Source organism: Prinia subflava, chromosome 10, assembly GCF_021018805.1.
Source record: "Prinia subflava isolate CZ2003 ecotype Zambia chromosome 10, Cam_Psub_1.2, whole genome shotgun sequence".
Lineage (NCBI taxonomy): Eukaryota > Metazoa > Chordata > Aves > Passeriformes > Cisticolidae > Prinia > Prinia subflava.
This window is the reverse complement of record NC_086256.1, coordinates 10,579,991-10,605,885: the sequence shown is the minus strand read 5'-3', so window position 1 is coordinate 10,605,885 and position 25,895 is coordinate 10,579,991. Positions and strand designations below refer to the sequence as shown.

Below are 25,895 nucleotides of genomic sequence, written 5' to 3'. Positions count from 1 at the left end.
CACCTGAGCGTTTTAAGGAAATGTGGGCCTGGAGAGTCCTTAGGACTTGCAAGCTCTTGCAAGCCAGGCTGTGTGTGGCTTCCACCAAAATACCAAAAAAGGGCTAGCAGGAGCATTTGTAGCTAGTGTGTATGTGAGGGGCAGAAGTAAAGATGGTTCAGAGCAAGGGAGACAATCCAATGCAAGCACTCAATTCCCCCTGTAATAATTTTCTGAGACCTGCAACCCTGTGGCGCTTTAGCCCCTGTCTGTCAAATGCTGCTTGCCAGTCAGCCAGGAATGAAACAATGCTTGGATAGGGCAAGAGCACAGCATCGCCTTATAGCTGTTCTCAATTTTGTTTATTCTGAACCTTGACTTTATTGCACGAGTAGATCCTGATAAGTTCACAGTGGCTGCCTCCTCCCTACCCCCTTCTGTGATTTCCCCAAAGGAAAAAAAAATAAAAAAAAGAGTTAAGGAAACCTCAGTAGCTACTGTGGAAACTGCTCCTTGCAGCCACTGATGTATGGAGCTAGTGCAGAGATCCTCCTGAAGAAAGCTGGAATGACAATGCAGTTGCAAAATAGCAGGTTGTATTTAAGACTTCAAGGCCAACAATCCTTCCATTTTCAAGAGGGGGAAAGCCTTTTTAAAGCTTCCCTTAATTTAATTTTCCAGTACAGTGAAGCTGAAGCTTGCCAATCCAGGTATCTGTATAGCTTTCTTGGTTTGTATTTCACAGATGTAACATCTTGGGGGGAAAGGAAGGGACCATATTTAAAGAAAACACAACCTTCCACCTGGCAAGTCAGAATTCCATGCCAATAAACTGTGCAGCTCTCCTCACTTGCCAGGGAAAAGCAGGGGAAACCCACAATTTCTGTAGCAGTCATCTGATAAAATGAGCCTTTGACTACCAGCAAATATGTCTAAAGTTAGAGAATGCATTTTCCCTGAACAGCAGAGGAATTTCAGCTGATTTCCTGCATTTGGTTACGTTAAGATGTGTACCACAGGAGCCAAGAGGTGCCATTTTTTTTAATCCACTTGGTCTTGATGTGATTTCATTGCCAGCTTTCCATTTATCTGTTATATGCTCTTTAATTCATGAGGGCCTGCACTGGGGATTTGTTTAAAACCTTGGCTGAAATTGTCAGCCACTCCTTTTATTGCACATCTTTCTGCAAAGATGGGTGTTGTGGCAAAGCAGTAAATAGGATATTGAGCCTCTGCAACACTTGCTATCTGTAAAAAGAAGAGTATGTCCTCTGTTAAACTCTGAGCAATTACCTCATCCCAGCATTAAAAACCATCACTTGTCTGGCAACAATGTCTTACTTGTGTTTGCATGTAGTCACTGGTTTACTGTGGGTCTTTGGCTGTGGGCCTTTCTGCATCCTCCTGTCTCTGAAAGACTGTTAGAGTAACCAGAGTCTCCATCTAAAGTGATGTTGGAGACAGTGCAATTAATGGATTTTCTAGAAAGCGATGGTTTAACATAAGATATAAAACTCATAAGAGAATATTTCTGTCTTTGGCTCTGGTCAAGGCTTACTGTGTTTTCCCTTTTATAAAAAGTCAATGCCTCACCAAGTAAATAAAGTTATTTACCCAAGATGTTTTCTGTGATGGAGTATTTTAAAACTTCTGCATGGAAAGCAGTGATGCCCAGTCACTGATCTGTTTGGTGTTGAGGTTAAATTAAAGGTGTTTTTACAGTTCTTGAATGATTTCTATGCTAGCAGACCCTCTGTGCCTGAGCTGGCTGCAACAGAAGTCCACTGAAACTTCACATTTATTGTTTCATTTGAAAATAGAATTCCTCTGAAAAAAGGTACCGGAGAAACTTTATCAGCATCACAGAACTGCCTTATGTCAATATGTGAATATTTTTTAGAGATTTTTAAAGGTTACTTTCTTTCTGAATACTATAAAGAAATAATGCTTTGAACTATAAACTTAATTTGTATTTTACTGTATTGGCCTTTACTGGGACTGGTTCTATGTACTGTTTTGCTAGCTATTTTATATGATTTATGAGCATTTGCTCAAAACACAGTTTGCTACGAGTCAGGAAATGGGAGACAGAGCCACATGCATGAAAATCTGTTGATAAGGCAAGAAGGGATGGTGCTGGAGGAAAGGTGTTGAGTAAGGGAAGAGGTGAGGAGCACCTGGAGAGGTAGCAGAGCAGGCTGTTGAGCACCTGGGCTGATGCTTTTCAGCATGTTGGCTGCAGAGGAGCCTTGCTTTTGTAAGAATTATGTTCATCCTCCTTTCCCACACCCACACACCTTGATTGCTGGCTTTGGGATTCAAAGTCTCACGGCATCACAGAGCAACTCCATCCCGTAGCTTGGCAATCTTGGAAGTTTGGAAACTCCAAAAGTTTCATTTTAGTCCTTGAGATCAGAGAACAGAAAGGTGTTTCAGGAGGATATTCTTTGGAAGCGGAGGGAAACATGGTTTTCCTTTAAAGCTCTGGCTGGTTGTGGATGCCAGGAGTATTTTTGTGCTTTCTCTAACAACTCTCTAGCTCCTCCTCAGCACAGCTTTCAGTTTCCAAACTGGGCAGCTTTCCAGCTGCTCTGCCCCCAGCCTGTAGCTCTGTATGGTGCTGTTTTGACCCAAGTGCAGGACCCAGCACTTGGCCTTGTTGAACCTCATAGCATTGGCCTCAGCCAGTCAATCCATCCTATCCAGATCCCTCTGCAGACCCCTCCTACCCTCCCACAGACGGACACTTCTTCCCAGCCTGGTGTGGCCTGCAAACTGACAGTGAATCCCCGTGCTGTTTGCTTCCAGTTACCTGGTACCTCAAGGGTCTTTGTTTGGGGATCCTGGGGATGGTGACAGACAGACAAGACAGAGGTCATTCTCTCCTTAAAAAGTCAGCAGTCGTTGCTCATCCATATTGTCTGAATACCTTCCTTTTTCAGTAGCTTAGATGCGAGGAAAAGCAAAACTTTTTGTTTCCCACATTGAGACAATTACTGAGAAAGAAGACTTTTTCAGCAGGACATTTTGTCAAAACACAAAACTTGTTCATATCCTTAATCAAAGTTTTTGCTTGAGACTTGCTGACCAGTGATGCTCTGACAGGCTGCAATGTTCCCCAGAGGAGGAGAAGCCGCTGGATTGATAATGGTGCAACAGGCTGCAGAAACTAAGCAAATCAGATTTTAGCACAATCTAGCCCTTTCAGTGGGAGTTAAGTGACCGAAAATCTTGCATTCTGGCCTGTGAAGTGGAAATGAACAGATTTAGTATGCCAGCTGAGTGGCAACAGGAATGCTTCGCCTTAGTCTGAAACTTAGAAAGCGTGGGAGAGCTCTGCTGTCAGATTAACTCCGTTCTCATGCACTTTTCCCTGCACTGAACGGCGACCAAACATACATGGATCAAAAGTCAAGTGCTCTATTAATTTAACCACATGTTGGATTTAATGGCATATGGTAATGCATTATTGATTGCACATCTTAAAACTGAAAATCTTTATGCTAATAACACCTCACATCAGGGCAGGTAGTATGAAAAATGCAGTGGATTAATAAATGACTTTGACTACGAGTAAGAGCTGTTGCCATGCTTTTCCTTGTAAAGATTGAAGTTTTGGGTGTGTTTCAGTGGGGGTGTGTTTATATTCTGTCACAAGGAAACATGCAGCAATAGTCATGTTGTATTTTTCAGTATAAAATATTAAAAAAACAACAATGGTTTGAAAACAGTTTTGCAGGCAGTTATATTCAACAGCTGTTACCAACAAATGGCACAGTCCTGCCTGAAAGCACAGCGTGGTCGACTTTTACTGTTCCTTTACTATGGAGTCTTAATAGCTGGCTGCAAAACCCTTCTGAATTCATGCTTTTGAAGAACTTTTGTGAGTTTTTTCAATGCATACTTCCAACTGATGAGGGGTTTTTTTGTAGTAGTTACTGAAAGAGCCTAGCCTTATTTATCAGCTGTTGGATATGACCCAGAAAACTCTATTTTTACCTACTTGAAATCATGCTGTAATTTTGAGGGAGGAAATAAATTATTTTTTTTTCCTCACCAAACAAGGATTTTAAAAAGGGTGCTTGCTCAGCCAGGGAGTCTTGCAGATACGTGCTATTTCTGTGCAAGCTCTTTCTCATCCACATTTTTGACATTTCTTGATGTAGTTTTTGCTGTACTATACACTGAACCCTTAAATGAACTCAGTGCCATACAGTCTAAGCTCTTTTTAGTACTTCACTAACATGACCAACTAGTTTCTCTGGTCTTTCAGGAAAATGCTTGTTTTGATGTGTCTTCAGCTTTGAGTTGTTTGTGGACGCTACTTGACTCTTGTGGCACAGTAGCAGGCTTGGAGCAGGAGGTCCAGGCTGTTCCTCACATCCTAAGGCTTTGTGTCACACTTCCCAGTACTCTGTGAGGCTGTGTCATCAGCTTGGAGAAGCTCTGCCCTGTGGCTTAGGGTTTGTTTAGCCTGAGCAGAGGAGCTTCTGCTGTAATCATCTGTCTGGAGTTAATTCTTTTAGATATATTTGGTCTCAGTCTTGGAAAACTTGAGTTTATGGCCAAGGCTGCAAGTGTGACTGTCATTATGAGGAAACCAGAATGGAAAGCCAGAAGAGGTAGCTGTGTTGACAAAGGATGTTATGGTTTTAGGGATTTCGTAAATGTCACCTATGAGTGTTGCAATCTAATCTGATCAAGCTGTAAATAATGGTTTTCTTCCGGGACGGGTTGAGGTCTCTGAGTTGGCAGCAGACTCCACAGCTGACACAATTCAGGGCAGAAGTTGTTATTACTTAGGAAGATCCATAAACAGTGAGAGCTGCCACAATGGGTTGTGGGTGCGTACCTTTAGTTTGGACAGGTTTGTGACTTACCTCTGCCCTGAGTCAGCTTCAGCAGCTGTTCATGATCTTAGCGTTGCCTCTGTCAAGCACATGGTTACCTGTGAAGGAGAGAGAGGAATTGCCTGTTCACCAGTGCCAGTGGACATGGCAGGTGAGGGTGCCCAGCCCTGGGAGGGGACAGGTTGCTGCAGTGACTGTGTGTTACCATAGCACTGCACGTGGAGAGGAGCAGTGCAGGGACTTGGCAGGAACACAGCCGAATTCCTCATCGGAGCAACTCGGGAGGTGCTGCTTTGTCTTACTCTTGGGACCACCTGCCTCTGCAGAGCCATCCTGCTCCCCTCTGAGATAAACAGATGGGAATGGCCACCTTACACTACTGAGAAGGTGTTGGTAGCTTGGAGATAATTGCTCTCCAGACATGAGAGGACAATGTCAGCGGTGCCCTTGTGGCAGTGGAAGGGTAACACTGTCTCCATCAGGTGTTTTATGGACTCACAAGGTCTGGAACAAGCAGGTCCTGTGCGCTCCCACACTCTGAGCCCCTGGAGCAGGAATCTGCTTGACAGTTTATCCTCTTCTGCCATGTCTAGTCTCGTATTTTCGTGAATTTTCCTTACAGTACTTTGTTTTGAACTGACTCAGATTCCTTCTTTTGTGAGCTGTTTTGCTGGTGCTGTGATCTTTCTAAGAGATAGCAAATATTTTGTTTACTGTAAGCTCTTGTGCAGCAATTCATGTGGTTACACCATGAAACAGAGAAGTCCTTCTGGAGCTTGTTTCCACACCCACCCATTCATCTGTGCCCTTCTCCCCACTTTCAGTACACGGCTTCAGCATGTCACGTTGGCATGATGTCATACAAAGCCAGCAGATTTGTCATTAAAAGCCTTGTCATCAATAGATGACTGTTTGTATTTTCTGCCTGCCTGGAACTGTTTTATACTTACTAACCCAGTAATTAAGACTGTGCTGCCTTTGAAACAGGTTGGTTTCACTGCCCCACCTCTTCCTTAGGCAATTACAAGGCGGTGCTAATGTCGAGGGGGTGTTCATTAGCCTGGATTAGACTTGGCTCCCACAGCCGGCTGGCACAAATGTGCTCCGCCTGCCACTCCCCACATGGGTGGTAGCCCAACACTGGGCAGCCTTTGGAGACCATGAATTTGGATAATGTTTGTGGTGCACCTCTTTAGGGACTTGTGTAAGAGGGATGCAGAAAGAGAGTATTGCCTCAAAATGGCTGATAAAATGTTCTTTGTTCAGCTTCATGTGAACCTGAAGCTATGTCAGGGTTTTCTTATCATGTAAAGTGATGCCGTTCTTCTGGGCCGCTGGATTGCTTGGGTGCTTTTGATTGTCTTGTGGTAATTGAATAGCTGTGCTGTGTAACCTGTGCTGAAGGAATCAGGGCTGTTTATTCAGCAAACAGATGTCCTGCTTTGTGATGTGCTTACAGTGTTACTGGCTTGCATCTTTCATTAGTTGATATTGCCAACTACCCAGGCTATCTTCCTTGCACTGATAATTTTGCATTTGCAAATGCGTTTCCGTGTCGCAAAGGCAGATTTGGAAGCTTGCAAAATTCTCAATGTAATTCCATTGATCTGTCAGGAAAGAGTCTGTCAGTAAACAAGGGTTATCCCTGCAACATCCTGTGCTAGAGTGCATCAAACCACCACATCTGGGCAGGATCAGTTCAGCCCTGGTGACGTGAACTGGGTGTGATCCCAACCTGCCTCACCAAATGGGTAAGGAACATGTGAAATAGCTTTTGGTTTGTGTATCCTGCTCCTGTGCCATGCTGACCACAGTCAGACACATTTATCAGAGATCTCTCTGTCCTCAATCCGTTTCCTGGCTTGTTGCTAGCACCACACACTCCTGAGTGGTTTCAGATAGCTGGCAGAACTGAAAACAAAGCAGCTTTGTGTTTTAACCATCCCTACCTAGACCCTGAAATTGATGTTGATCTGGAAGTTCCTTAGCTGATGCAGGCTGGCGGCAGCCAGTGGCCCAGATAAGCCATTTCCAGCCCTGTATGGGGATAAGGGCCAATATCTCATTTGAAAGGAGTTCAGAACACCCCTTCCAGTGGGGCAGTGGTTTTGATAGATTGTAAGAGATTTACCCTTGCAGCTGTAGCTGTAATGTATAGAAAAGCTACTTTTTCCTATTTTCAAATTATATTTGGTATCATTTTTTAACTCTCCCTCAGCAGTCTGAACAATTGGACTCATGATAGTAAGCAAGCCTGGCTTTTATAGGAAGAAGAATGTGACAAATAACTTCCATAAATGTGTTTACAGTTTGCACTATCATTTCTAAAATGCCATTTCCTACGTTGACACAGAGGAAATAAACAATGGTAGGGGGAGGTTTTACAGGTGCCAAGTCAGGATATGACCCCCCCAGCACACAACTGCTTGGCTGCAAGAGCAGTGAGTGCTGTACAGTGTTTGTGCTGGTAGCAATTTGATATTCAGTTCCTCCAACTTTTCTGTCCCGTGAGAGATTACAAGTTTTCAGCAAAATCCTGGGGGTAATCCTGCAGGATTCAGCTGTCAACAGCTGTGCTCACCACAGACTCCTCTGCAGGCCTTTTTTGCAAGCAGCTGTTATCTACACACCATTCCATGCTGGGGCTGAGCCGTGCTTCTTGTAAGACGTAAATTGCAATTGCCTCTGTGTCCCTTATCATCACTTGATATTTCAAGTGATGCAGAGAATAAGGACACACCGAGGGGTATGTCTCTCACAGCAGCATCCTCAGGAAAGGTAGTTTTCTGGGGAGCTGGGGAACAAGCCATGTAATTGTAGCTGCTCTAAAGGAGGTCTTAGCTCCAGTTTGGGGCTGTGGGAAAGGTTTCTTACCTTAGTTTTTCTCTTAAAGATGAGAAATGTGTGGCACAAAAGAGCTGTATGAGAGCAGGGGTTAGATTTCTGTCACCTCAGGAAGAAGATTAGCAAAGGGAGCTGTCAAGTGAGAGGAGATGTCCCCTGCCCATGCTGTCATGCTCGATGCCAGAGGGACATTCCTGTCTCCTTGGTGACTACTGCTAGCAAGACCTTAGCCTGGCTGAGGATTTTCCGAGTTTCAGTTTATAACTGCAAAACCCACTTGTTTGTTCATTTCTCTCTTTTTGCTTCCATCTCCTTTCCTCCTGCTTCTCTCCTCTATTACTGCTTTCCTCTGTCATTTCTGCTTGTGCTGCTCTAATCCATGGAGGCAGTTAGAGCTTTGCAGTGCCCCCCAAAATCCTGTTGTGCCTAGATTTTGCTTGCTCTAACCTCACGTCTACATTCTGAAAATGTGTGAAACCCAGAAATAAAAACTAGTTTCGATGGTATGCTCTTGAAAGCAGATTCACAGCCTGTTCTAATGTGCATCGAAGGCGCACTGGCTATCCTCAAATAAAACCAAGTGCTGACAACCTCATTTTCTCAAATAAGAGTATCCTCGTACTGGCTGGAATAGGAGGTTGGCTATTACTGACAAGCTCAGTGTGCAGACAAGTTAGTACAGCAAGCAAGGGCTGAAAGGAGCTGAGGCATGACTGAGCCTCATAATTATACCTAGATTAGACTTTTGCCTGAGGGCAAGGCACGGCAAGAACAGCTCTGAACTCCTATCGTGGTCTGTAGTGTTTGAACACAGACACATCCCTCGCTGTCCCAGTGAAGTCAGCAGTGCCAAGCCCCGCTGGAAGGAAGCCCTGTTATCTCTACAGGAGTGTTGCTGACGGGGCAGGCGTGGGCTTGTTCTGGCCTGTGCTCTGCGGTGTGACCAGCTCAGGTTTTCTCCAAAGCCACTCCTTTCTAGGAGGGTTTTGAGGGGCTGCCAGAGCCACACAATACAGGGGAAACCTGGAGTGGTTGAAGCTCCGGATTTCATGATTGTACAGGTACACCTTGGACCACCTCTGGAGAAGGTGCTTGTCTCCTCTTGAGCTAGATCCCCCAATATTCTGACCTTGTCCCTGGTGCATGTCCCCTGAAGCTACCATGGAACTAACAGCATGTGAACTCCAGCCTCTGGGTGTCTGAGGTGTCATCAGAGACCAGCTGTCAGATCTCCCTAGGCATCTCATCACACAGTGATGTGACCTGGGACTACAGCCTCCTGGAGTCACACTGCTGCTCTTAAACACCAGTGCTGCCTCTGTGTTTGATTGGCAAGGGAACAAGCTAGTCCTTGCTTGGTAGATGCAGGCATGCCAGCACTGCTTGCTGGAGTTTGGCTGGTTTCAAGCTCCAGGCATGCATGGAAACTGGTCTGTATCAATACCAGTGCTAGCCCAGGAAATGTGCTGTGGCTCTGACTATGAAGGATGCACCATTTCTCTGCTGCTGTTATTTACCACAATAGTTTTGGGGCTTGTATGCAGTTAAGAGGGAAAAGGCTGTGCACTGCATGAACTTTGCATGGCTGGCTGTGCTTGTCTGTGTCCAGCATGGCGTGGGGTGTGGGTACTGAGGATCATGACGTGGTGGTAACCTGTGCCCTCTGATCAGCTGATGAGTGCCCAGCATTCTCACCTGGGCTCTGTAATGACTTGGTCTTGCAGGGGATGGATGGTGTGGGAGCAGCATTGTGTTTAAATTCAGAGTGTAGGAAAGGCTTGAGCCAAGAGTTCTAGCACAGCAGAGGCAGCTTTGCTGCTGGGTGTTTGTAATCAGTGTCTCTCTGTTGTACTCAGTGAAGTCAAGGTGACATGGTGTAATTTCTACTGGTCTGTGGCTCATCACAAACTGCTAATTTTGATTGAGCAGTCACTCCAGTGCACCAGACTGGTGTGTAACTGTGGATCAGACACTGTGAAGGACTTTGGTCTCTCTCCTGTCTGTGGACAGGGATCATTGCAGACAAGAAGAGATTTCTTGCGCAAATGCAGGTTTCAGGTTTGCTTTTTGCTATGTGCTAAGCCTCTGCACAGACTTTGGATGAAGTTAACTGGGTGATACTTAGCTCAGTGCATTCTTTGTAAAATCTTGTGGAAACCAGAAGCGATTATCAATGGTAATCATGGTGATTAGATTAGATCAGTTCAGGGTTTCAGCCTCCCCAGAGTCAACATCCGTTTTCAATACCCTAAATGGCAAGGTGCTGCACTATAGGCAAACTCGGCCTTAATGCAAGCAACTGTCATTATTTACTGCTTTTCTTATGTATCTTCCTTTGCTTTTAAATCTATACCATGCTGTACTTTTGTGTGTACCCTTCTTTTGTGTCTTTTCAGCCATGTAGGAGTATACATTGTAGTTGCTCAGTATTGAGTGCTTCTGTTGCATGCTATTGAATGCTGGTGCTGGTGTCATTCCAGTTAAGCTCTAAGTACCTTTTGTCTCTGAAAATCAATGGAGAGCAAATTTAAAAAGAGCTAGTTTTCATAGTACCTTTCATTTAAAAAAAATATAATTCCATTTATGTTTGCTCATGATGAGAGAGGTTTCTTGGTCGATCTGGAAGACAAAATGCAGTTTGTGCTTTTAATACACCAGGAACCCTTTTTCCTGTAGAAAACTTCGAATGCTTCATAGTCACTCTCATCTAAATTATATTTCCAGGCTTTTTTTTTGTTTCTAGCAGATGTTGCCTTGTGCTGCAGTCTTGATTTGCAAACAAATCAAGAGTCTTGGGAATTCTCTCAAGATCTCACATAGACATATGCAAGATTAGCTACCCCAGGCCATGTTCTTGCTGCAGGTGTGACAGTAGAAGGAAGCACCTGAAGTGACCTATTGCTAGTATCTTCCTGTGAGGAGTGAGGGGTACAAATGTGCAGTGATAGCAGGAAAAATCAGATTGCAGCAAATTCAGACTCCTCTGGGACTTGGGAAGATGCTAAGGTCTTGTTTGTTTAAACACTGTGGTGAGCTGGGAGCCTTGCAGAATCAGATCTGCTAAAGAAAAAGTTTGCTTAAGGTTCCTTAAAAAGAGGGGAAAAAAGAAACATACTAAAAATAATTGAGTTTCTGGTGCTTTAAAAGCTTCTTAATGTTCTTCAGGTTCTTTTTTTCTGCAGAAGTATGTTCTTTTGATTGCAGTTCAGGCTTAGCAGAGTACAGTACATCTTGCCACAGAATGAATAAATGAGCTCAGTTCTGCAGCTGCTATTGAATGACGATGTTGGAGCATGCCTTGACTTATCAGTGAAGGCTGCCTAATGTATTCCACCCAGCCTACCTGAGCGTGCTCTGCAGCAAGAAACCCAATTAACTGTTTTTCTACCTACGGTATGAATGATTTCAGCAGTTAAGGAGGGGCTTGTTTCACAGTATTGTAGTAAGCCATGCCACAGCATGCACTGGCCATTTCTCACACGCCTCTGTTGCGTTCTACAGCCCAGAAAATGCACCAGGAGCTTGCCACGGCACAGTCTGGCCAGGCGGCTCATGAGCGGAATGTGGCTCATTAGCTCTACATTCATTAGTTTCTAAAAGCCTTCCGAATCAGATTTGGAGGCAGGAGGAAGAAATTGACAGTCTATTCTACCAATGTGACAGAATAAAAAAAAAAAAAAAAAAAAAAAAAAAAAAAAAAGGGCCTCTCTGGACCTTTCTAAGGGGTTTTATTGTTTAGTCGTTGTTTTTCAAGATGCCTCAAACTATTTGGCTTTGTGTTATCTGTTATCATCAACTCAGTCCTCCCACAAAAAGTCCTAATACCTGCTTTTACTGAATTATTAACAACAATGGATGGAGCTTACGTATCAATGAAAATTATAGACACTTCCCAAGGCAATTGATTTAAATGAAGTTAAATTTAGTGGAAGCTTCTATTGGTGTAATGAATGCTCATTATGGAGCCTAATGTGCTTTAAGGACTTGATAACTTTCTCAGTAGGGAAGTCAGGCTGCTGTTTTCCAGCAGAGGCACAGATGCTGTAAGGTGGCACTGCTGTCACTGCAACTGTATCCCATTGTTAGGCTAGAGTGTTTCTCTTTAACCTTGTGTGTCTGTTCCTCTTGCAGAAGACCACCTCCCGGCTGGCTTCCCCACCATTGACATGGGCCCGCAGCTGAAGGTGGTGGAAAAGGCCCGCACAGCCACGATGCTCTGTGCTGCCAGTGGTAACCCTGACCCCGAAATCTCCTGGTTCAAGGACTTCCTGCCCGTCGACACCGCAACCAGCAATGGGCGAATCAAGCAACTCCGCTCGGGTAAGGTAGCAAAGCAAGTAAGCCTTCCCAGCCTCCTCACTCTTCCTCCCTTCTCTCTTTATGTGCTGCTATTATTTTTTTACCTGAAATGCAGTTCTAAACCCAAATGTCAGTTTGCTCTCAGCTTGTTTCTTTTACGATGTAAAAACAGTTTTTGGAGCTGATCCTCTGGCGGGATATCGCAGCTTGTTAAAAGGAGGCATTAGAGTGGACTTGCCTTTTGGAACATCACCTGGATATCTTCTTCGGTCTTGACTTTGCCCCAAATCCTTGGTAGGCTCAGACATTTCACTACCACCTCAGTGGGTCTCAGGTATTTTTTAATAGGAGCACAGTGCAAATCAGGATAATGAGATACTGGTTGATATTTTACAGTCAGTGGTCATAAGGAACTTTACTCCTCATACAGACTCTGTACGACAGTGTTCTGCTTTCTGTTGAGCTCATTGGCATCCTTATTATGTGATGCCACAAAAATAAAGAAAAATCCAAAAAGCAGCAGTTCTATGGTTTTCAAAGGAAGGTGGACACAGTTTTGAAATACACTATTCTTTTTGATTCTTTTGTTTGACAAGCCAAATACTAGCTTTTGAAATACAGATGGTTATTTCTTGGGGGTGGCTAAGGATGCACTCATTTTAGCAAGGAATTCTTGTTTTTCTACTGCACTGTTCAGTCTCCCAGGACTGTAAGGCCCATTAGAGAATTAAAGAAAATAAAATGTTGCTTTATTCACTGGTAAAGTGGAGCTCCCCAGTGTGAATTCGTGTGTCTGTTTATGAATGCACAGCACGACTACACAGCAGCTTTAGTCTGGGGGAAAAAGCCCCCAGTGCCTTACACAAAGTACAGAAGGGACCAGAGCTGGAACAACTTTGGTCTAGTGAGGTCTCATGCTTAAATATGAAGCAGACTGCCTTGCCTGGCCACTGTTATCTCTGGGCACTCAAAAGCCTTTTATTACGAGTGCTGCTGCCAGGGAATCACCATCTTCTTCTAACCAAGGCGAACGTCTTGAAGTATTTCCCAAAGCAGGAGCCTTCTGCATACATTTGATGATGCTTGGATGATAAGTAGATTTGTTCTTGGAGGAGTGGGTAAGTGAGACATCACTCTCAGCAAAAATAGAACCCAGCCTGACACTCCTGATCCCACCTTGATGTACCAGTGAACGCTAATTATATAATGCATTTATAGTTTATGAGATTTCCCAGTGACCTTTAGCTTTTCTCCCCCACAACATGGTTTTTTAATCTTGATCTGTTTGTGCTGGAAGAAAATATCACACTTGTTAATTATTCTGAGAAGCTTTAGGAAGCAGCAATAGGAAAGTTCACATGGATGTGTTTCACTTTGTAGCTGACTAAATCAGCATCAGAAATTGCTATAAATGAGCAGCAAGGCAGCCTCTGATGCACTTGCTGTACGTTCTCCAGCCTCCTTTTCACAGGCACTTGGCTGCCTCTCTACCAGCTGCTTCACAAGTTTGGTGAGATAGAAAGTTTAAAAACAAACTAGTAAAGCCTGTCAGAGTGTCCAAGTTTTGATTCCTATGTGCTGTTCTTGAGCAACATCTCAATTGAATATTTCACCTGGGACTCAAACTCCAGAGCTGGCTGCTTGTGGAAGACACAGTAATTACCAAGGGAGGTGTCAAGGGAACCTTTTAGAAATCAATGAGCAGCACACATCCTCAGACTCACAAAAGAAATTGATTAGCTCTCTAATGTAGTATGGGAGGTTTCTACAGTTCAGTGCAAGAGACTTCCAAATATGAATTTGAAGTTTTGTTTTCAGGGATCTGGCTATGATGCCAAGATTAACCAAGGCTCTGCTCCACCCTGGCATGAGTGGGGAGCATGAAGTTTGCAGCTTCTCATGGGCCAGAGATTCAACCCCTGTTTGCATTTGTGGCTTTTTCCTGTATTTGTATTGGACATAACGTAAGGCCTGCACTTTGAAGTGCCTGAGTCCCACTTAGGTGACTGCAGCACCCTGTATGAGCAGTGTGATGGCTTGGGCAGTTTCCCATTCGTTCTGCAAGGTGTTAATTGAGCTCTCCAACACTACACCATAGTTGGGTAGAGTTGCTTTTCAAAGAAAAGAGTATTTAAATACCTCATTATATGGTAGAGTTTAATAGTTTGCAAAGTCTCTGCTCCATTAAGATCATATCTTATAGTCAGGCTGGCATATCTGCATGAATGTCAGTTTATACTATCTCAATCTAAATATACGCTCATTTAATTTCGTTTAATTAAAACCCAATAAAAGCAAGACAGATGTAATATAGTTAAAATAACTGCAGCACATTGTGAGCCCAATACTGTGTATAGAGTGTCCGACCTTCAATGAATAATACATTAGTATTCAGATGTATGAAATACAGGTCACAAAGGTCAAAGCAGCTTTGGAGTCCAACTTAGAGAGGTGAGGGATGATTGTGTTTCTTCAGGCTCCAAGTATGGTATAAATAGAGGTAAAGAAGCAGCATGTTTGGGAAAGGTGCTCTCTTCTGACACTCACAGTTATGTGGGCTGGCAGTGCTCTGGGGGCTTCAGGAAGGTCTTTGAACTTGCATGCAGTCAGGTCATGAATGAGCCCCAGGGGGCTCTGAACATCAGTTTCTGGAGTTCTGTTCATCTTTTGCAAGTACTAGAGTCTGTGGTTTAAGATATCCAAGCCACTATCATAGACTTTTTTAATCCTGGCAAACTGGTGTCTTTGTCAGGAGCAAATGGACAGTTTATAAATCTGCCTTGTATCCTACCCTCCCTTATTTAGTAATTTTATCTTTATGTGTGTATATGCACTTTCCCTATTACATCTTCTGACAGCATAATTCTATAGTTGGAGGGCTTTTTTAACTACATCTCACCATTGCCTAGGTTTTTCTTCCCAAGTAAAGCTTATTTCTGTTTTAAGTCCAGTTCTTGGGTAGTTTTGCAAGTAAATATTAGGCTAACAGCTATAGAGATGAAAACACAAATAAATACAAGGTTTCATCTCTATTTTTCCAGATCAAGGCAAAAGCAAGGTGTCTGACTCATGCTGGTTGTAGCAAATTCTCCCTTGTTCATCTTGCTAATATTTCCCATCTCTTGTGGGCAGGCTGCTGTTCTGCAAGTGCAATGACTCAGGACAACTCCCTGTTCTCCCCCCAGGGTGTAAAGCTTCACTCATTGCCTCTCAGGGACACTGGATCTAAGGCCAGCTCTGGGCTGGGAAACCTCTCCAGCATGCTAACACATCTAAAATTTGTTTGGCTGAACTGATTTTAAAACCATCCAGGCACTGTAGTATTGCAGGTGATGACACACATGAGTTCTGGCAGCCAGAGTCAATGCTGCACCTGTAACCATGTTTTAAAATCAGTTAATGATGTGGTGGAAGCTCTCTCAGTATAGATCAGATTGTGTTGATGCTTTACAGTTCTTCTGTACAGATTCTTGGATCAGAAGCTCCTGAGGACTTCAAAGAAACTCAGTTGGAATTCATCCTCTCAAAGCTCTTGAATGTCTCCAGTGCCTTTCACAATGAAGAATTGCTCTTCCACCTTGCTGTTCAGAAAACCTATGAACAAAATGTCAAATGAGAATAAATAGATATTCTGACTGTTAACATAAGTCTTTGTCAAGTAAGGAAACTCCAGAAATTCAGAAAGCATTATCTTTCATCTAATAGAGAACTTGGTGTTAGAAAAAGTATCATTCTCTTTTAATCACTTCCAATTAACTGAGTTACAGAACCATGCCCCAGATCCTAGTGTGACTTTCAGACAATTAACTGCAAGTAAAGTATTAGAGAGGACTCTGCAGGTGACTTCAGTCACACTCTGGAAAAGTGAAGGTGCCTCTAACACAGAAGCAGTGGGATCTGGCTCACCATATCACCCTGCTGCATTTGGGCTCTCAGAGTTACCAGCAAGCATTTTCATTTAGGCTTGATCCTATCAGTAGAAGCACTGCTTACTTGGAAACAGAAGGAATATCCAACGTGCACAGAGCTAACATGCCTCTATCCCATGATGTCCATACCCTGCTTCACTGGTAACACCCAGCAGTCAGTATCCAGCAGATGTCCAGCTCTTAGCAAGGAACAACCTCAAGTCCAGACATCAGATAGGCATTAACTTGGGACAGGATGTAAGGACAGCCCAAAAGAATGGAGATTGTGTAATTCTATCCAAAAGGATCAGGGAACCCACGCAAGGATGGGTTTCTGATGCTCTCTCATAAAGGACTGACTGGAAAAAGGTTGAAGCAGTATAGTGGCCAACAACAGCCAGTTGACATCTGAAGTTTTGTCTCCTGGAAGAACCTAACTGCACACCTGGGTCTTGCTCTGTGAGGTGCACAAAGCAGTTGTGGAATACCTTCAGATACCCTGTGGCAAATAATCTTTCACTTTTGAAAAGAGTTTCCCCATAACCTAAGGTAGGAAGTAGCCAAAAGCACTGTTGAGAGTTCTCTGGGATTCATTGTTGCACTGCTCTAGTGCTCAGTTGCAGCTAGCACAAGCCTTGGTTTTTCTGCTGATGTCACTTTGGAGTGATTTTCTGGTGGTTTAGGTTCCTACAAGGAAGTGGTGTGTCAGTAAGCCTGTGGTGAGTTTGTCAGCAGAGTGAAGTCCTTTCTCCAAAAGAACTTCTCCTCACTGGGAAATACTGACACAAATAACCTCAGGGGGTTTTCTAGTGTATCATCCTGTGTTTTTCCTTGCTTTGGGTGCTTCCAGTACACAGAGAAATTCGCTCACTCCTGACTGAGGTTAATGTATGGGATGTTACTCAGGGTCTGTTATCATGGGAAGGAAATAAACTGTCCTTCCTTATGAGTGTTTCAAACCTTTCAAACACAAGAAATTGGGTTTGAAGTTTGATCTTGGGGTGCCCTTTGCATAAAGCAGATTGGTGATCACAGAGCACAAGTTTGCATCAGTAACCATTTGAGTGATGACACCTCCATCACTTGATGGACTCTCTTACATTAGCACTCTGTGGTCTGTGTGCTGTGATTTGTCCCTTCAAGGGACACCCTAAAAGGACAACAGCCAGAGATGAATCATTATATGATGTGGAGGATAAAGGGAAACTTCAATTTTTTCCTTCTGGATGAGGAAATTTGGAGTCTGACTGAAACTCTGTAATGGTGTCTTCTGAGTGAAAAGTGAATGTCTTAACTTTGCGAAGGTGAGAGAGACTTGGGACAAACAGTGCAGTAAATACAGCAGGCTTCAGTGTTGCTCCCACAAGGGCTGGATTGCGTTCAGAAGCCAGGAGGATTGAGATTTAACTCATGAAAAAATTAGCTGGCCCCATTTAACATTTTAGGGAATCTACTTCAAGTTTTCATTTGCTTCTAGTGCTCTGTATAGACAATTGCATAATAAAGAAAGGGTAGATCCTCTGCAGGGAGTAGGTAAAAAGATTTCCTGCAGTTTTCACTTCTAGGACAGAGCAACAAACCCTATTTCAGCCAGATGAGAGATAAGGGAGTCATGTTTTCAGCCCCGTGGGCTTGTGCTCAAAGTCGTTGCACCATTCCCATGGGAAGTGACACATGGTGGTGATTCTTTTCTTAACTCTGAAAATTGGAAGGGGTGGGGTGGGAGGACACAAAATACACCAGCGCGGGAATGCCCTAGACCAAACAGGGCAAAAATATCACTTGGCAAACTTTCCAAACAAGCAAAGAGAAATAACCCTGTTTTCCATGGCTGTGCTATTCCATGCAAGTATCTCTGGGTGTAACTGTTCTATTAAGGGTAGCAGTAGTTACTAAGATACAAAGTAAGCAGCAGATTATTATTCCAAGAGATTACCCACAACTTCAGTCACTGCAAGATTTTTACTGATGTTTCAGTCATCTCTGGATAGAAGACATCAGAAAATATAACAAGACATAAAGTTAAAATGGGATACTGTCATCTTGGCAGAGGAAAATGCTAAAATGAGTAGTTTGAGTTGCACTCCTGCTTCAAAAAAGGGACTCTGCCTAAAGGAAGGGTAGTTAGAAAAGAAAAAGTATAAATATTGTAATTACTTTTTAAGAGGCAAGTTAAATGTGCTTAAAATATGCCTTCTTTATATTTACAGAAATTCTTTTCTGTCTTTCTTTCCCATTGGGTGATCATTGTTGTGGATAATGGAATGAGCTGTAAATCTGAGATACACGACACTCTTGTATGCATACTGGTATTTATTAATCAATACACTGAACATGATTTGACACACTGTGTCCTGTTTAACCCTATTTTTCTGTCTGTTTAAACTCCTCAGTTTTCTTTGGTAAGTGCTTGGTATTCAGATCCTACAAATCTGCATAAAACCAACACATACCATGAACTGCCTACAGATTCAATTTGCATGAATCTCTCCCTTATACTAACAGCCTTCATATGTGCAAATTAAGACCAAGGGGACAAAAGTGGGGATTAGAAGGGTTCCCTGCCAATTCGCCCAGCTGGAGCTTCTCCCTCATGCTTCAGTATTGATTGTACACTGAACTCAAGACACTGACCAGTGGAGCCTCCACTTGCTAAATACCTTGACCTCATAAAATGAACCTTTATAGATTGTTGCAATAGGATAATTTAACCTTACTCCCAGAGAAGCCCTCCTTATAAGATACTCTTCATTACAGCATGTAAAATTATCTCCAGTGCCTTATAAAGAGGGTAGGGATTCCTTTCTTCTGCTAACATCCAAATTAGACAGGAACAACAGAGGTCTGGCTAGCGTGCCATCGTTACATTACCAGAAACCACTTCATTTCGAAATATTTCTGTACGTAAAGTTAATTCTGCATGACACCAATTTCTTTGCCAGAGGGAACCTGATGCAAGGGTTATGCGAATGTGGAGAATGACTCAAAACTGATTTATTACACTTTCCTCTTAGTTTAATGTCTTTAAGCGAGCCGATTTTGTCCCACTGGTCATTCTAACCTCAAAGCCAAATTGCACCAAGTGCCCGCTACCATGCGCTTTCCACCCCTCCTGCCCAGCACACTCACAGTCACACAGCCCCAGGACACACCCTCCTTGTTCTGTGTGAGGAATGAAGGGGCACTGCACCATCTCCCCAAAGTGTTCTCCATCTCAACTGCTTGAACAGTGCTGTGGGTGAATGCAAGTGGTGAGGCCAGCCAGCAGTGCCACCTCGGCAGCTTAGTTTGGCCCCAGTTCATGAGGGTGGGGGTTTTAATGGCAAGATGCAGGGCTGGATACTGCACTCCTGAAAGCAGTAAGCTTTACTAACCTCCTGAGAGTGTCACTCTGACTTTTATTGCACATCAGTTTCTTTTTGTTTATTCCTGTCGCGCTAATACAAATTCTAGCTTTAAAAGAACTTTCTGCTTTTTAGTTATAATTTTCTTCCTTTCCTCTTTGTACTAATGCTTCTCTCTAATCTTATTTGCATTCAAATTACCTCACCAGGTGGTACACCGATCAGAGGTAAGAATGCTGAAATGTGCCTCCAGTTGTCACGTCACTCCATCTCCTGTCTGCCTTGTCCCTTCTCCTCTGGTGTTTCTCATCTCCAGCTTTTACTCTCAGCCCTAACTCTGCCAGTGCTCTCGCTCATCTGCACTCTCCCACTAGTGTGTTTATTTCAGTTTGGTTTTAGCGTGGTTTCTTGTAGGCTCATCCATTGCAATTTTGCACTGTTGAAAGGGGGTTATTCAACGGAAAGTTTGCAAAAGTTTGGGAAATGCTTCTAGGCCTCCACCACAGGAGAGTTGACATCTCTTGCAGCTCCTGAAAGTCTCTGAACTTCCCACACAGTTGTGACCTTCTGAGGTCTTGTGTCTCTGGGGTTTTAGATGGATTACTTTGGTGTAAGTGTATGGAGGTAACATTTTCACAAGAGAATAGTCAAATTCATCTGTGCTGCCACTGATGGTCATGAAGAAGAAATGGAAGGAGAAAAATTCTTGAAAGGTTGAGCAAATGTGACTCTGGGATGAGGAGCACCTTTGTGTTCCTCATATTTCTCTTTTAAGTGCACTCACCCTCTAATGTGATGGCATGGTGGAGAACCACTGACCCAGACCCCCCTTTCTGAGCTGGACATTCTGATGTTGTTTTGCATCATTAAGGTTTGTTTTAAAGAGATAAATCAGAAGCGTATCTGGCTGTTTAAGCCCTCATTAATTAAACCCACCCCTGGTTTGACAGCCCAGCCCAGTCTGATGCACAGTCCTTGGGTAGTTTTCACAGCCTGTGTGCACCAGTAATGACTTTCCAATTGGAGTGTTGTTTTTTCCAGCCTAAACACTCAAAGCTGTCTCTTTAGATTAACTTTAGCATGTTAATCAGCGTTATGTGCTAAGGCCCTTCTGAATTCTCTTGTGATTTTGGTTACCCTTCTTGACTGACCTCTGGATTTCTTGACAGAATGACTACTACCTGTAAATCAACACAACCTCGTTCGTTCAGTTTTCCCCCTTCTCCCTTTTCCTCCCCCTTTTCCCTGAATCACTGCTGGAAGTCAATAATCTTACTCTCGGAACTGGTTCTGTTGCTGGGGGTTAATGTTTTCAGCTCCTGTTAAGTGATTTTAGAGTAAATGTGAATTGCTGTTTGATACGTATTTGCATTAAGTTGCCTTTGTAGCAAATCTGGGTCAGGGAAAAAGACTGCAAACCTTCTTTTTATGTGAATGGGCTTACATATCTGTCATTCCTCCCTTTGGAGCACTGGAGATTGACAGCTGTGATGTTACAAACTCCTTAAAACTATTTCTTCATCTCCTATTTCTACGGCAAATGCTAAAACGAAGTGACAGATGGAATGCTAACTCGCCATCCGCTCTGAGCTCGCGGCCGAGCACGCTGAGTGTGCAGCCATCCCAGGGCCTCCCCTCACGCTCTGCTGCACGCCTGCCCTAGCTGATGACATTAGTGACTCAGCACCAGAACCACATGGATGCTCCATACGTCCTGCTTGGGAACCGATCGCATCTCTGTGAAAAGAACCATCCATCTCATAAAACATACGTTTCCCGCACCCCCACCCCCTTTCCACCCCCGTTTGAGTCCTGATGAGGTATTTTAAGAGTGTTCTTGACATTATTTAAAATATATGTGTCCTGTTTGAATGTCAAAGATGACATTTCTGTGAGAGCAAACAGAAGCCACGTGCTGCTCTCTGGCTTCTCCTAGAGGATTTCTGTCAGCCTGATGCCTTTTATTTAAAATGGAGGTCATTGAATTTCTAAAGATAACGACAGATTAGATGAAAGTGCTTTTACGATGGTGAGGTTGTGTCCATGTAGAAGTGACTGTTCTGCCATGTTCTATACCCAGCTGCACTCTTGTTCCTCATTAAGGTAAGTTTGATGCTTTGGAATCCATTAATTTGCTCTGAAAGGAAGGGTGAATTAATTACTCTTAATGAACTCTTTTGGTAATAGTGTTTGGGGGGAAGGGGTGGTTTTGGTTTGATTTCATTGCTGCTGTGACTGTGTCACTAGGAGTTGTGTGTCTGGAGTTCTTGGGATGGTATCCAACATCTCCCTGTCAGAGTGGTGGCAAACCCACCTGGAGCAGCATTTGGTTAGACAGAGGATGACCTGAGATATTCAACCACACACCCCTCCAAACAAGAAGAGATTTTTATTTCTAAGCAAACTCGTTTGACCTTACCCACACATATTTGGTCCTTTCTGTCCGAGACATCTCTGGCTTCCCTGAAATGGGAGGAACTCCCATCCATAATTCAGAATTTCCATTTGTAGCTTCACTCTTTACCCCTCTGGGACTGCTCCAGATAGTAATTTAATCTTGAAATCTCTGTTTGTTAATCAGAAAGACACAGAGCTGGCAAATGCCTATCAGATTAGGCAAGAGCTGGCTTCTTAAGGTGACCCACAGATAGTATCAGCAAATGCATGTTTAAGCAAGTTCTGCTCCTTTATATTTTGAAAGTATATGGTGTTCACTTCCAGCATTTCTCTGCAATTTAACTCACTCAACCTTTTGTGAAACCTGGTTTCATTTTCCTGTTCTGGACTGTAAGAGAGAGCAGAATGCAGTTGTGTTTCTAGTGGGTGCTGGACTGAGCAGGCACTAGATTGGATACCCATGAGGAGGAAAAGAAATATCATCTCAGGCATTATCCCTTTCCAGTCAGATTTATTTGTTACTTTTCTGTCACCACAGGAAATATCAGAGGTTCCTATACATAAGAGTATTTCTTCCTTACAGACGTCAGCATAGCAGAGGTCTGTCTGAATTAACTTTAGATCAGCTCACTTGGGTGTCAGAAGCTGTCTGGGAAGCCAGGTAAACACCTGCACTGACTCCTGTATAGCTGTAGCTAAACCTTTTCCAGTCCCAAGTGAACTAGTTTAAATATAGCTCCATTATTTCAACGCCATCCTGTGAGCTGGAGCATAAAGCTACCCAAAGAGATTAGAGGAAGCTAAAAGAATTTTGCTGTCTCTTTTCAAGTATGTGTTTGTACATTTGGTTGTACTTTGTGTATTAAAGGATTTTCTTCCTGTTTCTTGAGCTTTTCCAGTCACCAAAAGAAAGCAAAAGAAAAACAATTTTAAAATGAGATCTGCTTGCAGGAGACGTGTCAGGGGGAGGTTGGGTGGGATAGTGCCTGGAAATGCTTGTAATGCCATGTTTCTTACTGTCACATTCAGATTGACTCATGTCCCTTTAGAAGCACAGAGGTGTTACTGTGCTTTTGACAGTGCTGTAGTTTTGCTTCTGAGGCAGAGTCCCCCGAGATTCCCTGTGCCTGCAAGTGAGAGATCAGAGCATCCTGAAACTCTCCTGTCTAAGAGGAGGCCTCACTGTGCTGAGAATGTTGGGTCTCCTTCCCTCCCTCTCTGCCTGAGTCCAGCTCCTGGCAGCAGTCAGGTACTCTCAGCAGCTGCCTCTGGTGCTCAGGAGAGTGATTCCTCAGCAGTGCTGCCATCCAGAACAGGCCCCTTGTATGCCAATCCCCATCCTCGCAGGCATAATAACCATAATGAACACTATCAATGAAAATACATTTGTAGTTACCTTGTTTTGCATATTTGGCAGTGCCAGTAGCTTGTGGAGGCTAGGTACAATCCTCTGTAACAGCTGGGAGATGCTGCTGTTATAAATTACCAAAAATAGTGAATATGGGAAATGCTTATTTTCATTTTTAGTGACTCTCACATGGTTTGGTATTTTTTCACAGCTCCCACAGCAAGTGTTTGTTATCTCAGGCAGCAGCCAGGATGTCACATTGTTTCTTAGTCCACCATATTCACATTTATGAGTCCTTGTTTGGTCTGGGGTTGTCTCTGCTGCACAGCTCTCTGGATTTTATTAGAGAAATTCTCCTTCCCTAGGAGGAAATTTTTAGCAAAAGGGATTGGGACCTATACCTGAGCAATTGTTGAAGAGGGAACTGGCTGAAGAGGGTGCTAAGAATACTGCTGGAGGAGAAGTCAGGTAGTATATATGGGAAGGAAGCTGATGGAAAGCAAGGGGAAAGAAAAGGGAGGGGTTTAGGATAGCCATGTGCTCTAGTGTGCAGGTGGGCTAGATTTACCTCCTTGCTGAGAGGAAGGGCCCTGGTCAAGTAGCTGGGTTTGTTACATTTGCATTGCAAGTCCTTTCCTTAGATGAGTGCTGTGTCTGAAGCCTGGTTTCTCTGACTCTTGGGTACTTACATGGGTGTTTAATTCAATTTTTGATATTATAACCAGGGCAAAAAGTCAGTCCCACAGTTGTGAGCCCAGAGGACTGAGGGTGTGAATGCCCTGATAGAGAAAAAGAACTGTTCCCACTGCTGAGGATGGAGCTCCATGCTGAATTGATACAGAAAAGCATTGCCCCAGGAGCTGTGGTGTTTGGCTCCATGCAGTGCTCTCTGGGAGAAGAGAGCACAAGCTCCCAATGAGCTACGGAGCAGGATTTAGAGAGATGGCAGCTCAGAGCCTTTTACATTTGGATTGTCACCTGGAGAAGAGAGTGACAAGCCCTCCATGGCACAACAGTACTCAGCATTGCCAAAAAGCATCCCTTATCAGGATCTGCCTTCCCCACGCTTTCTCTGTGCAGGACACTTTTTAAATGCTTCTTTTAACCACTGTCACTGCAACTAATGATTCTGCCTGAGCACAAGTATATTTGAATAGATAAGTATCTTGGAAAGCTGCTAAGGGGCTGTTGTCTGTGCCCAAGTTAAAGAGCAAAAGAAAAGGTAGGAGAGGAAAGGGAGGTGCTGGCAAGGAGATACCAGCACAGGGTAAAGAGGAATAAGGAATATACAGTAAGGAATGCTTGTCAGCAGGGCTGACTTCTGCCCTCAAACCCTAGAAAACTCTGCCTTGTAACCATTCTCCCTGGCACTGGAGAGCAGCCAGAGATTTTTCTCAGGAGCTCTCAGCTCTTTGATAAACTGAGATGTGTTATCAGGAGCAGGTCTGAGACACAAGCAAGACTGGTGTGACATGGCAGTGTGGTGAGGAATTGTTCCCCTCTTCCTCTGGAGCCCTGCTGCAGAGGAGCAGCAGGAGGTGAGTGGTGCTCAGCAGGGACAGGTTTCACTCTGATGCGCACGTGCTGCTGCAGAGTCCCCCAAGATGCCAAACAAGCTGTTTGTTCAGTTCTACTCTGTGTACTTGCATCTATGTCCTGGTGGTAGATGGTCCTCATGCATCCACCAAAGCCCTGCTGTCTGATTGCACATCAGGACTCAGCCACACGAATGGGAACAGGGCACCTGGCACAGGAGCACTGGGGGAGTCCTTGTGAGAAGTCTGCAGTAACATCCTGTGTGAACAAGGCTTCACTCAGCGACTTATGCAACATAAATCCCAAAGTAATGAATAAAAGTAAATCAGCCTTCCTAGCCCTGGTTTGCAGAGGCGCAGAAGATTATGAGATGTTGACAGGGCTAGGAATAGAAATCAGATCCTTTGCACTTGTCAAGGCAGAGAATTCACTGTGCTTTTGAGCATGTTTGGATGCAGCTTCCATGAATTTCAGGCAAAGATGCTACTCGGAACTCAGCTCATAACTTCCCTGTACTCCGTATGTCCAGCCTAGACATGAGCTCTGCAAGAGAGGATGTCTTTCTTTCTCCGGGATCACAGAACTAGGCTGAGAGCATTTTATAGGAAGCTTGTTCCCAAGTCTCAGATGCACGTCTGTCTCCAGCTTTCTGATTCCAGAAATGTCTGAACTTCTTAACTTTATGCATAAATCTTTGTACTCCGAGTCACCCTACACTTTCCTGGATCCATCACTTAGTTGTAGGTTGTCCTTCGAGAAAACCCCTACAGCCCCACTGACTGCAATCAATTTACCATGATCCTTCCAGTTTCTGCTGGCTGTCAGTTATGCTGCAGGATCTGTGTGTTTGTCTAACAATGATTTATTGCTGTACATATTTTCTTTCTGTTTCATATGAGAGGTTTGTATTAACTTCCTTCTGCCCTGGGTTCTTGTCTTCCTCCTGACATATCATAGTTTGAATAGTTGTGCCAGACAAACGCAGAGTCCTTTGTCCAAAGTCCCTGAGCAGTTTGTAGGCAGTTGCTGACATGTTGCATGTTTATAGTACGATTCTAGAAATTGGTCCATATTGACAGGCAATAACAGAATTTCTTTTGAAACTCCCCTCATTTTCTTCATTCTCTTTTTTCTTTCTGCTATTGAGGTCCCTAAAGATGAAAAATACTTCAATTGACATTTAAGAGGCATGGTGATCATGAACATAAAGGGTAAAAAAATACCAGTGATATGTATTAAATGGCTGAAAGGGTCATATTAAAAGGTCTGTGTTTATGGCAGAATTATCTAGGGATCTTACTTTTTTCTAGGCAGACATTACTATCACTTGAAGCTGGCTCTGCTTCTAGTCCAGCCAGTTGGGTTTTTTATTAAGCTTGGGTGTATTTTG

General features: G+C 43.6%; 1 protein-coding gene across 4 annotated transcripts in view; it reads left to right on the top strand.

Moving 5' to 3' along the window:
* The window catches only part of PTPRF (protein tyrosine phosphatase receptor type F), a 376,154-nt gene that overhangs the window by 257,404 nt on the left and 92,855 nt on the right, over positions 1–25,895 (top strand). For all 4 annotated transcript variants that reach the window (XM_063407253.1, XM_063407256.1, XM_063407252.1 and 1 more), the window contains one exon: positions 11,805–11,993. In XM_063407253.1, coding sequence (XP_063263323.1) covers positions 11,805–11,993 — 189 coding nt within the window. The remainder of the gene's footprint in view (positions 1–11,804; positions 11,994–25,895) is intronic.